At 47.5% G+C, this 13,672-nt stretch overlaps 1 protein-coding gene across 1 annotated transcript; it reads right to left on the bottom strand.

The window, feature by feature from the left end:
- Positions 1-5,979: 5,979 nt before the first annotated feature.
- Positions 5,980-12,408, bottom strand: LOC119693169. The gene has a single exon (XM_038115880.2). The coding sequence runs from the start codon at positions 12,406-12,408 to the stop codon at positions 6,613-6,615; it is 5,796 nt and encodes a 1,931-aa protein (XP_037971808.2). The 3' UTR covers positions 5,980-6,612.
- Positions 12,409-13,672: the final 1,264 nt, after the last annotated feature.

The following is a 13,672-nucleotide window of genomic DNA, read 5'->3' as shown; positions in this document are numbered from 1 at the left end:
GTCCATAAATTAAAACCATTTAACATACAATAAATACGCCCCTCTGTTGCGCTTTTCAATTAGGTAAATATTTATGGTTCTTGTATTGTTAAACCCTTTTCATACTTGCAAAATATTTAATAAACAACGATTGTTCATTTGGTATATATAAGTATCCTATATTTAATTGAAATATGAAAATTAAAAACCTATATAAATGAAAAAATATATGTAAGTATACAAAATCGTGTCCCGTTTTGATGAGTAACAGTCGCGTTCATAACGCTTTGCTGAAACAATTTATCAGCCACAGAGACAACACTTTATATTTCCTTTTCCTAGCATGCGCGTGGTGCTGCCCAAATAAATCCACCCCGTGTACACTCGCGCACAAACGTGCCACGTTTATTACATGTAAAGTGTTAGTTGAAGTTTTAATTTGTGCAGGGTTCGTTATTTATAATCGCTGGTATTTGTTTTTGTAGTATGATGTGCAATGTTATTTTTTAAACACATTGATACATTCTATTCTCTGTGGGGATGATAGAGTCTGCACGTGGCTCTCTTTAATACACAAAAATAGTCCTTTAAGGTCTTAACTGCCTTCTTAAGCTTGGAGAACCCACTACGGTGCTCCAGTGCTGGTTGGTGGGTAAACATAATGTAGAGATGAGCAGGTTTAGGTGTTATTCTGACACTAGCTATATCGCAGTTCCGATAAATCTGACAGTGTTTCAATATTGAAATGTTATATTATCTCTCTCTGACCTCATGACGTCACTCGATCACGTAGTCCCAATAATGAGGAGGAATTACCCGCGTCCATTCTCATGCTCGCAATGGCGGGTGTCGTTACTCCCCATTCACTCGCGCTTCCGGTCACGCGGCGAGTGACCTGGATCCGATCAGATAACCTCAGTACTGTATCATTATATACACTCGCGAGCAACCAAATCGACTCAAGCCTTCACGGCGCACATATACATTGATTTTCCTAAAACGATAAATGGTAAATATAAAAGTGATATGTCATTCGAAAGCTGAAGAATTAGGCTTTCAATTAAGATCAATACCATAAAAAAAAACTAAGCGCAGATTTAATGACGCATTTTAATTGCCCGTCAGTGTTAATTACCTCATTAGGAATCCACGCCTTGCGCTACCTGATCCCGCTATAAAACCTTTCCACATCCGGTGTACCTTATCAGTCGCTTGTTGCAAGTTGACCGGTACACATCTCGTTGCATTGTATTCCTTGTTTTCGCAAACCCATGGATACCACACCAGAAGAAGCTGCTCAAGTTGTTGCCTTGCTGCAACAAGGGTTAAGTCAGCGAGCAGTCGCTGCCCAGCTCCACTTGAGCCAGTCTGCTGTATCCCGAGTATACAGACGGTTCCAAGAGACTGGTGCCTTCAATCGAAGACCAAGAACGGGCCGCCACCGCTGCACTTCAGAGAGAGACGACCGCTTCATTGTCTCAACCTCGCTGCGCAATCGACACCTTACGGGCGTTGATGTGCAGCAAGAACTGAGACGTGTACGACAAGTGGCTGTCAGCGAGTGGACAGTGAGAAGACGCTTGAAGGAAGCCAACTTGACACCAAAAAGACCTGCATCAGGCCCCAAATTGACTGCAGGCCACCGACAAGCGCGTCTTCAGTTTGCTCGAGAGCATCTCGATTGGAGCATTGCGCAATGGCGGTCGGTCCTGTTTACTGATGAGTGCAGAGTGTGTCTGCATGGCAGTGACAGGAGAGGCCGGGTCTACCGGCGTCCGGGGGAACGATTTGCCCAATGTTGTTTCGCTGAAACAGTAGCATATGGCGGCGGTTCCTGCATGATGTGGGCTGGTATTTCTCTAGAGGGAAAAACCGCACTTGTTTTCGTGCCTGGAGGCGGCCGAGGAGGCGGGTTAACAGCTGATCGGTACATCACCGACATTCTACTCGGTCATGTTGTGCCCTATGCAGAATTTGTCGGTGAAGACTTCGTGCTAATGCACGACAATGCCCGCTGCCACACGGCACGAGTCAGTCGGCAGTTTCTGAGAGAGAAGGAATTGCGCACGATGGACTGGCCTGCGCTCAGTCCTGACCTGAATCCCATCGAACACTTATGGGACGAGCTCAAAAGAAGAGTTCGGGCCAGGAATCCAGTCCCTGCAAGCGTGGACGAGCTGAAGACAGCTTTATTAGAGGAGTGGGACGGCATTCCTCAGGAAACTGTCAAAAAGTTGATAAGGTCTATGAGAAACAGGCTGCAGGCTGTAATTAGGGCAAGAGGGGGCAATACAAAGTATTGATTTAAATAAATAAATTTTTATCTTAACATTTTTTGTTTAATTTGTATAATACGATACCCATACCCTTTTTTCCTAAATTCCCGTTTTTCCTACAATTGCGTTCAGACATCATTTATTTCAAAAATGATGAATGGATTTCAATAATAATGATATCAAATTAAAGCTGACATCTTAAGCTTTTAAATGACATATCATTTTTATTATTTCTATTCATAATTTTACTTGTATTAATGTATGTTTGCGCCGTCAAGGCTTGAGTCGATTTGGTTGCTCGCGAGTGTATATGTCGCAGGCATCTGGTTTAATCTCCTGTTTGATTGAACCGCTAGCCCGTTCATTGGATGACGCTATTCAGTTGTATGACTAGGCCGAACGTTTATTGTACAAGCGTCACAAAACGTCCAACTAGTTAGCGGACTTAAAATCAGTCAGGTGGTGAATAAAACAAATATGGCGTCTAACAGCGAACAGCTGACACAAAAAGCACTTGTATTGTTATTTTTTGCAAATAAATTAGCTTTAAAGTGCGATATTTATGTTAAAATAGCGTGACAACATGGATTTACCTATTATTACACCACCGGCGGATAGTTTCAAAGAAAAAAATGTGCTGAAACTGGATAATTATGAACAACAATATCAAGGTACGTTTATTGTTATTGTTTAGTTAATTTGTGAGATGAAAGCTTTGTAACATAGTCTTTTTGTTGAATCTTGTCTGGTCATGTTCATCCTAACCAGACATTACAAAGTTGCTATACTATATCCCATTTAACGACTTCGCTGAATAACGTTCAGTCAAGACGTTGGACGTTACAGTCAACTACTTGACGAGTTGTTCTTTGGTCATTCAACTGAGTAGCGTCATCCAATGAACGGGCTAGCGGTTCAATTAAACAGGAGATTAAACCAGATGCCTGCGACATATATATATCCTGTACCAGTATGTGCTACTGTAGTTTTTTATGATTTCAATAATAATCTCAAAAACGTCTATTGTATGTTTTTATTTGTATATAAGTTCACCGATATTTTCTCCATATATGGACCGATTTTGATGTTTTTTTTTAATGAATTGAGTTTTCTATAATAAAGATGGAAAAAGTCATCATTGAATGTCTTGTAGTAACCGACCGGAACAACTCAGTAATCATAAAAACAACCCTTTTTCTTCATACATTACTGAGTTACATTACCAGCAATGTACAAAGATCGATAGCTCATTAATGCAAATACTATTGGCGGTATTAAGCGTGCTCATTGCATAACAGATCTCGCTAGTTCGTTTTTCGTGAGCTGAAATAACCCCCCTTCACGGAGGTGGTACAGTCATTACCGCGCACGTGCTTGCGCCGAAATTTTCAGGTTTATTCCCCGTTTATTAGCCGTACTGCTTTTACGTGCTAAATTCGGTCTCCTTGTCCGTTGAATATTTTATGGCAAGGTTGTTTTCGAATAAGATAAATGTCTTACTCGTATTTTAGAACACGTTATGGAGTGAGAACGTGAGACAAAAATATATAGCAAAATTAATGGTGTCGCAAATTGCTACGAGTGCTACAGCGTAGCGATCTTTGTAGCCGCTACGCCGCTCGTAGCCCGTAGCAGCTTTACAATTTACAGTAAACTGCACATAAGTACATACTTTAGACATATTTATCAGTCAAAAATGAATGCAACTTCAAACCGTAAATACTCTGCAGAACATTTCGGACTTTCGTCTAAATAAGAATTAATTTCGTACAACTGTTCTATTTAGACCGGAACCGCACAACACTTCAGGCTACACAACTTCACTCGACGGAAGGCGTCGTCTTTTATTTCTGCTTTTAACTCGTCTCCAATTGTTTAACGACGCTTTATGTGATTAGAACTTCACAAGTGGTTCCGAGTCTTCGGTCGCATGTTTTTATCGTTCTTAAGGAATTTCCGATAATGTTTTTTTTCGTTTGGCTGTAACTTCAATTTAATGCACTATTTAATTGTGCGCTAAGTGTATAGTTCTGATGTTTTTTTTTACATACTTAAATGTGAATCCTTATATCTATATCATCACGACCCATCACGTCCCCACTGCTAGGGCACGGGTCTCCTTCCAATGAAGGAAGGGTTTAGGCATAGTCCACCAAGCTAGCCTATGCCTTTATAATTCTAAATAATTATGCTGATAAACTGCTGATATTTAGATAATAATACTTCGCTACCCAAAATTATAAAGCACCTGACTGTAAATGTACAGTACCTACTGACTATAGTATTATAATGAAACTAATCACTGCAATAAACCACTGCAGTGATCGCAGTCGGAATCGGATTTGCCCAGCTCGTGATGTACTCGTATGAACGCCGCTATTACAGCGCTATGTGGCGCCACCTAGCGGCAATAAGCGATTCTGTACTGTCAGGATGACTCTTCAACTGCAAAAGGTTTTTTTATTCTACTGTTAGTTTCGTTAGTGACTTTATGTATGTGAAATCCTATTGCACAAAGGGATTTTAAACTGAGGTTCGCTTGATTTCTGTCACTTTTCGTCTTATTTCTGTAATAGCTCTAAAGACATAATGTGAAACTCTATTGCACAAAGAGATTTTAAACTAAGGTTGACTTGAAATGTATTCCTGTCTCTTTTTGTCTGATTTGATTTGATAGCTCTACAGACACCGTAAAATGTGCGACTGGACGCTAGTATCAACTTAATACCGAAATTGTGACCTGATTTGTTATTTACAACAACTTTAACCACGTATCGAATAATTTGGACATTGATATATTTAATACAAGCATTAATAAGGCGAGAAATATTCTAAGTTGTACCTTTTTTGATGTCTAAGAGTTTATGTATAATATAATTTCACAGTGTAATTGTTATTAAACATCTTTGTAGCTTTACATTGTCGCGCTTATAAAAATGGCTAGCTATCGGAGAGGTAGAAATGAGAAAGCCAGGGTTTAGCTTGACACAAATTTATTTAGGAGGTCAAGTGTGGGTTAGGCCTACACTACACGATCAGTCAGTTTTCAGTTGGCACGGATAGGGACTCCCCTGAGTCGAAGAGTATCGGCGTGGAATCCCGATAACGCGACCGGCGTGGAAGTCCTCTTCTCCAGTGCCCAGGTAGGTAGGCAGGCAGGTCACGTGGCCGTTGCGTGCGCGTGGCGTGTAGCTCGGCTGCGCGGCGTGGTCAGCAACACGAAGGTAGGGGGTTGCCGAACCAGCACGTAGAGGGCGAGCCGTAGAAGCCACGTAGGTGAACCGCGGAGTCGGTAAACCGTACCGTGGACGTAAGCGTGGACCTTGGAGTTCGTAGCGTGGACCTTGGACCCTGGAAAAGATGGAAATCCAACGCATCAGTACACCGTTATCGTCTAGGTTCCACATACCGTCATCAAGACCTACAGCAGAGTACCTAATCTAACTTGATTGAGGCGGCAGTGGAAACCAGAACGGAATACCTAACATAAATTAAAGATAATATAGAAATTATTAAGAAAGGCCGAAAGCGGTAGACTAGCTGCAGCATAATTTTGATAAAAGTAGGTATTTAATGCATCTAGGCAAGCTAGCGTATTCAAAAAGATAAAATAAAAGAAACAGGAAAGCTGATGAAACATCAAAATGATAATGCGTAATTGCATATCCGCCATCTTGGCTGCTATAAGTGCGCAGTAAGTTAAGCTAGCTAACGCGTAAGCAAGCTGTGCGGATCACTTCGACCGTTTCACGAACTATTACTATACGGTGCGAAGGAAGTGGCGGTTGCACCTGTTTGGTTCTTCAGGAAGATGAGGAAATGCCACTGACGTAGAGGTAGCTATATGTTAGCCTGTTGAGTCTTCGAAATAAAACACTGGTATTATTGTTCACAATTCACTGGAGATGTTTATTGTTTCACTCTTTCTATTAAACTGACTTGCTGTGAGGTGTTGGCGTCTGCCTTTTATACTAATCTCTACCGAAGATAGAGAATTCCAGGAAGCTCTAGAAAAGACTCATAAGAAGTAGAATGTTCTAGATGGGGCTGCCATCTGTTGTCGAGTAGGTGAACTACATGGTCTATTTAGTGCACTATTGTTCTACTTCGTTATGCTATTTCCTACTAGATGGCGCTGGCCTCCTCACTTCCTGTCACTATTTATTTATTATTATTACTAAAGTAGGTAGGTGCTCGAACAACTAGTAGGTAGGTACATACTTAAACTATATCTATATCTATACACACACATAAGTAAGTATTTATCTTAGCGCTTAGAACCTTCGCGAGCGTAATCGAGTTAACTACTTGATCTAGTTATTTCTATGAACTATTTACAAATAAAACAAAACTTCTTTTAGTCGTTCCGTACATCTCTCCCGCCGGTCATCGCCTGCAGGGCGTTGAATTCTTTGGTCGGAACGTCTGGAGCTGTAGGCAGGATCACCAGCTTCTTGGTCGGTCTTCTAAGGGTTCCTCCTTTGGTTTGGACGTCGACTGTTCTTACGATGCCGTCTTGTCCGGGGTAGACAGCCGTGACAACGCCCTTTGGCCACGTGTTGCGCGGTAGGTTGCCGTCTGCCACCATGACAATGTCGCCAACCTTGACTGCTTCGCCGCGTCCGTGAGGCTCCCGCCGGTGCTGAAGTTCAGGCAGGTACTCTCGTAGCCATCTTGCCCAGAAGAGGTCGGCCAGGCGCTGAGAGGCGCGCCAGTGACTGCGGCTGATGAGGTCCTTGTCGTCGAAGCTGCCAGGCGCGTGTACGCGTCCTGATCCGCCGAGCAGGAAATGGTTCGGTGTCAAGGCCTCGGGGTCGTCGGGCTCGAGTGACACATGCGTGAGCGGGCGGCTGTTTACTGCGTATTCTGCCTCGGCTAGCAGTGTGCGCAGCACCTCTTCGGCTGGGTGCTGCTCGTTCAGGACGGCGTAAAGGGCGGTCTTCACTGACCGCACCAGTCTCTCCCAGGCCCCACCCATGAAAGGAGCCCCAGGAGGTATGTAGCGCCAGTTGATCTTCTGTTGGGCCGCTTCATCAGCTGTAGCGGCGTCGATTGATTGCCGCAGCTCTCTATCAGCCCCGCGCAGGTTCGTGCCGTTGTCGGACCATAGCTCAGTAGGTGTTCCGTAGAGTGCCATGTGCCTACGCAGCGCCATCACTGCCGAGCTAGTGGTGAGAGAGTCCACCAGCTCTAAGTGTACGGCGCGCGTCGTGAGACACGTGAAGAGCGCCACATATCGCTTCTGTCGAGTGCGGCCCACGGTGACTGTCAGAGGCCCGAAGTAGTCCAGGCCGGTGTAGGTATAGGGCCTGCAGTGGTGTGCAAGGCGGCTCGATGGGTGGTCTCCTGTAGGTGGCTGCGGGGGTGAATCTTTCCTGATGCGGCATGGTCGACATCGATGAATCATCATCTTCACCACTGTGCGAAGGCGGAGTATCCAGTAGTGCTGTCTGCACTCATTAACTGTAGTTTCGGCTCCTGCGTGCATCAGCTGGCGGTGTGTGTAGTCGATCCACAGTTTGGTGATTTGATGATTGCCGTCGAGTATTGCAGGGCTGATGACTCCTTGTTCTATATTGAGTGTACGGCCGATTCGCGATTTCAATAGTAGTATTCCATTTTCAGCGACGACCGCAAGGTGGCGCAGCCTGCTTCTCGCGTTCAGGGTTCTGTTTTTCTGTAAGTCTTCTATTTCTGAGTCGAAGGCTTGCTGTTGACTTAGGCGTACGAGTAGTATTTCCGCCTCACGTAGTAGCTGCCCGGTGAGCGGGAGGTATTTTCTGTCTTCTGTAGTTTTCACTGTCGCACGCTTGTTCGGTTTCGTAGCTGTTTTCTTGCGCCAGTCAGGGTCTTTTTCGCTATTTTTCGCAGTTCTTTTGTAGTTGACTCGCTGATCACGTGGCCGGCACAGCTGTATGAAGTGTAAAACTCTTGCTGTAGCTCGTAGCAGTTTTTCCCACTTAGAGAAACGGTTGTAGTCTGGCAGCGCTTCTTTTAGTTGTGCAGACTTTTCGGTAACTGAGGTCGTTTTCTCTTCGCCTGTTTTCTTCGTTAGAAGTGGTTTTTCCGCCGGCCAGGCAGTAGGGTCCTCGAGTAAGAAGGATGGGCCCTTGTACCATCGGTGGTCAGCGTCGAAGTCGCGTGGCACATCCCTTGTAGCGTCGTCGGCCACGTTGAGTTTCGTAGGTATCCAGCGCCATTCATTTGTAGAGCTGTTTTCCTCGATGTCAGCTATGCGGTGCGCGACGAACGGGCGGTACGATCTTGAGCCGTTCTTCAGCCATGTCAGCACCGTCTTACTGTCGGTCCAGAAGGTCTTCGATTCGGGCTTAACTTGGTGTTCTTCAATGACGGCTGCGGCCATACGGCAGCCCATAACGGCGGCTTGTAGCTCGAGGCGCGGGATCGAAGTGAGCTTGAGCGGTGCCACTCGCGCCTTTGCTATGACGAGCGATAGGTATGTCTTACCCTCTGCTGTTACCGCCCGCCAATAAAGAGCGGCGGCGTATGCGGACTCGCTCGCGTCGACAAATATATGTAGCTGTAGACTCGTAGCGTCGCTGTAGCGGGCGTAGCACCTCGGTATTGAGACACGGCGTAGCCCTTCCAGGTGCATCATCCATTGTTGCCATTGTTCTGAGAGGTCTTCATCTATTGGCTGGTCCCAGGTAGTGCCGCGCCGCCACGCCTCTTGAAGTAGCTGTTTTGCTCGCACGGTGACAGGCGCGGCAAATCCGAGCGGATCATACAGCGACATGACGATCTTGAGTGCTTCTCTCTTCGTGGGTATCTTCTTTTCTATGACTGCAGGCGGCAGACGCGCCAAGTCTAGGTTGAAACCGAGCGCATCGGACTTTGGCCGCCAGATGAGACCTAGGACTCGTTCGCTTGATCCATCATCGATCTTAATGTTCATGGGCTCGTTGCCTGTTTCGCCGAGTGCTTTGAGTACTGCCTCGGAGTTTGATGCCCATTGCCGCAGCACGAAGTGGCCTCGCCGGTGTATGTCGCGGACGTCCTGCGCCACCTTGATCGCTTGCTCTTCGGTCTTGTGGCTGTCGAGGTAGTCGTCGACGTAGTGTTTGTTGATAATTGCGTCTACTGCCTCGGGGTGAGTGGCTTCGTACTTGAGTGCGTTAATATTCTTCACGTAGATTGCTGTTGATGGTGAACTTGTAGCGCCGAATATGAGTGACGTCATTCTGTATTCTGTTGGCGGCCCATCACGCTTGTTGCCCCTCCACAGGTAGCGAAGGGCATCTCGATCCTCAGCGCGTATCTTCACCTGCATGAACATCTCGGCGATATCAGCTGTCACGGCGACTGCATGCTGTCTGAAGCGCATTAGTACTCCCGGCAACGACTGTAGTAGGTCTGGCCCGGTGAGTAGGTGGTCATTTAGTGAGACGCCTTTATATGTGGCTGCTGCGTCCAGGACAATGCGAATCTTGCCCTTGTTCGGATTGACGACTGCGAAATGCGGTAGATACCACACTTTGTTTGATGTGGTCGGTGGCGCGACTTCAGCGTAGCCCTTTGTAATAAGGCTCTCCATCTGTTTCTCGTACTTTTCTTTGAGGTCAGCGTCGCGATCAATCTTCTTCTCGATGCTGTGAAGTATCTTCAGCGTGTTCTCGTAGTTGTTTGGCATGCTGAAGTCATCCTTCTTCCACAGTAGAGACGTTTCATATCGGCCGTCGTCTCGTGCTATGGTGTTCTTGGTGAGCAGGTCGAGTGCTCGCTGTTCTGGGTCAGACTTTGGTGTCTTCGGTGTGATCGTTAATGAGTCGAGCGCGAAGTGTCTCTTCAGCTGCTCGTCCATGCTGTCTTCGAGGTTGATGATGTTGTTCACGTAGTGCACGCGCTGTCCCAGTGCGCGCGTGTGTGCACCGTGTAAAACCCAGCCCAGTGGTGTGCGTGAAGCCACTGGTTGGTGTCGCTGTCCCGCTCGCACTTCCGACGCCATGAGTAGGTGCCAATTGTCTTGCCCGATGAGCAGGCCTGGCTTCATGTCTGCGTGCTTCAGCTCGTGCTGGATGTCTTCTAGATGAGGGCAGCCGGCAAGGTCTTGCTCGGTGACACGCTGTGCGGCGAGGTGCAGCTTTCTTACTGTGCGTGCGTTGACTATGTGCGTCCCGCTTGCCCCCTCGAGAGTGAGTGTGACGCGACGTGATGCGGACTCTTCGACGCTTGTGTCAGCGATCACTTCTATGAAGAGAGGGTCAATAGGCCCCCTGGCTCCGATCCTCTGTGCAATGTCACTGTCGATGAGCGTAACAGTAGATCCGTCGTCTAGGAGCGCGCATGTGTCGACCGCTCCCGCTGGTCCGGAGACTTGCACCTTTACTATCTTGAGATACGCTTGCGTCTTCGGTGTCCACGAAGAGGCGACTGCTTCCGTTTTCTTTAATTCGGGCTCGTCTTTGCGCACGAAGTGAAGCAGTCGGTGATGTGACCTCTCGCAGCCGTCAACTTCGCATTTCTTAATTCTGCATCGGTGCGTCTTGCTGCGGTAGCGTAGACAACGAAAGCAGAGTCTGCTTTCCTTAGCTAGCTGCCAACGTGAGTCGATGTTGCTCTCTACAAACTTGCGGCATTCTGCTATGTTGTGGCCGGCGTTGGAGCATACTGGGCACGAAACTTTCTGTTCCGCAGTTGCGTGTGCCCTTTGTGCGCGGCGTGGCTGCTGCTGCTGTTGCTGCTGCTTCGGTTCGTAGGCGATGCTCGACGTCTTCTCATGTGCGTGCGGCCCGCATATCGAGGCTTCCCGAGTGAGGAAGCGGCTGAGCTTCAGCAGGTCGGGTTCCTCGGGCGACTGTGCGGCGGAGAAGTCGAACCAGCGAAGCTTGTGGGCGGCGGTGAGCTTCTCGACTGTGAGCTGCGTGATCTCGGGATTGTTGAGGTAGCGGTCGCGGTGCAGCTCTTGAAGTGTCGTTACGATGTTGCTTACTTCGTTTGCAAAGAAGCAGAACTCTGTAGCGATATCCGTAGGCCGGCGTAGTGCGCGCAGACGTTCCAACTCGGCGAGCGCGATGCTGTCCGGGCGCCCGAAGCACAATTCGAGTGACTTCATCACGTTCTCGGGCGTCGTGCTGGTGATGAGCAGGCGGCTGACAGCTTCCTTCGCTCTTCCTTTCAGGCATCGACGTAGGCGCCCCATGTTGTCGCAGGGCGCGAGTGATGCGGCGGACTCGTAGTAGGCGGTCTTGAACTGTAGCCACTCGTGCGGCGCGCCACTAAAGTACGGTAGCTCACTAATGTGACGCGGAGCCGGTGGCGGTGGTGGTGGCGGCGGCGCCCCGGCTCTTGCAGCTAGAGCAATAGCTTCGGCGAGGGCAGTGAGGCTCACAGAGTCGCTTGTCCGCGGCTGAGCGACAGGGACGGCGGCAGTGGAGGCAGGGTCGACGGCGGTGGCGACTGGCGGTGGAACGTAGTCCTCATCATGCTGTCTGGACTCCTCAGCAGCTTCTGTTGGCGGTGGTGGTGCTGCTGACGCGGAGTGAGGCTCGTTCTTGATGGCCAGTACATTCTGCTGTGTCTTGAGCCACGAGTCGACCTTGAGCGTACTCTCCATCTCGGTACTGATGCTGCCGTCGTCGTCATCGGTGTCGGATTCAGCTTCAATAACTGCGAGACGGGCGGCGGCGAGTTCAGCTTTACGACGTGCTATTTCTTCTTTACTACGTGCTATTTCTTCTTTTGCTTCGGCGATTTCAACTTGACGACACGCTAATTCTTCTTTCGCTTCGGCGATGCGGCGTGCCTTTAATGACTTGGCCTTCGATCTTGCTGTAGACGCTGGCGGAGTAGCCCGGATGCATGACGGTGGGCAGGGCGTTCCGGCAGCAGCTGTAACCACCCTCGCGGCAGTGGAGGGCGGTGGCGGTACTCCCCCGAACACAGGGAGCGGTGCCCCCCCTGTTATGGGGGGCGAGACGCTATCCACCCTGGCGGCAGACGAGGGCGGCGTCGATACTCCGGTGGACACACCCGTCGATGTTGATGCTTTCACGGCGGTTGACGGCGTGTGCGTGTCGGAGTCTGTAGCGGTGGCGGTGGAGGCGGTGGCGCCGGCGGCCGACGATTCTTCAGTAGGCCTCTGTTCTAGGCCGCCGCGCTGTAGCCTCCCTGTCGTGGACCTCGTTACAGGCATTCCAAAGTCTTCAATCCGGCTCCGATGGACCAAATGTGCGGATCACTTCGACCGTTTCACGAACTATTACTATACGGTGCGATGGAAGTGGCGGTTGCACCTGTTTGGTTCTTCAGGAAGATGAGGAAATGCCACTGACGTAGAGGTAGCTATATGTTAGCCTGTTGAGTCTTCGAAATAAAACACTGGTATTATTGTTCACAATTCACTGGAGATGTTTATTGTTTCACTCTTTCTATTAAACTGACTTGCTGTGAGGTGTTGGCGTCTGCCTTTTATACTAATCTCTACCGAAGATAGAGAATTCCAGGAAGCTCTAGAAAAGACTCATAAGAAGTAGAATGTTCTAGATGGGGCTGCCATCTGTTGTCGAGTAGGTGAACTACATGGTCTATTTAGTGCACTATTGTTCTACTTCGTTATGCTATTTCCTACTAGATGGCGCTGGCCTCCTCACTTCCTGTCACTATTTATTTATTATTATTACTAAAGTAGGTAGGTGCTCGAACAACTAGTAGGTAGGTACATACTTAAACTATATCTATATCTATACACACACATAAGTAAGTATTTATCTTAGCGCTTAGAACCTTCGCGAGCGTAATCGAGTTAACTACTTGATCTAGTTATTTCTATGAACTATTTACAAATAAAACAAAACTTCTTTTAGTCGTTCCGTACACAAGCGAATAAAACAAGAAAGGAAGCTACGTTAAACAAATTAAAATTAACACTTTTAAAATACAGTAGTACACGTTTAAAACACAAATAGGTTCCTAAAATGAGCTAAGCAAGTCTGATCACACTTACCCGATATTGGGGAAGACACGCACAAGGCACCACTGGTAAAGTCTAGGTCATTCGACACTTTAGAGCGGGCTAGGCACCTAGAGGACTGCCGTGAGGTAGGGTCACGCGCAGTCGATGCCGTAGCCCGTGGACGAATGATCGAGAGCCAGTGGTCACCGAGTGGGGCTGCCGCGATAGTGGGGACAAGAACAAAAGACCGCTTCGCTAGCTAGGGATGGGAACGCGTCGATAATTTGAAGAATTATCGACGTCGTCGATTAAGTTATCGATGAAGTCGATACTTTAAAAGGGAATTTACAAATAAATTATGAAGTTAATTATTATGATGTAAGTTATTTATTTGGAAGAAATAAATAACGTTACAACATATATACAGTTTAGTACGTTTGATTAGGCGTAGATAATATGTTAATGTACCTACTTTAGTTTGCTACTTTGTATTAGCGTAAATATT

This window comes from Plutella xylostella, chromosome 21 (assembly GCF_932276165.1).
Source record: "Plutella xylostella chromosome 21, ilPluXylo3.1, whole genome shotgun sequence".
Classification (NCBI taxonomy): Eukaryota; Metazoa; Arthropoda; class Insecta; order Lepidoptera; family Plutellidae; genus Plutella; species Plutella xylostella.
This window is presented reverse-complemented; position numbering and strand designations above follow the sequence as displayed.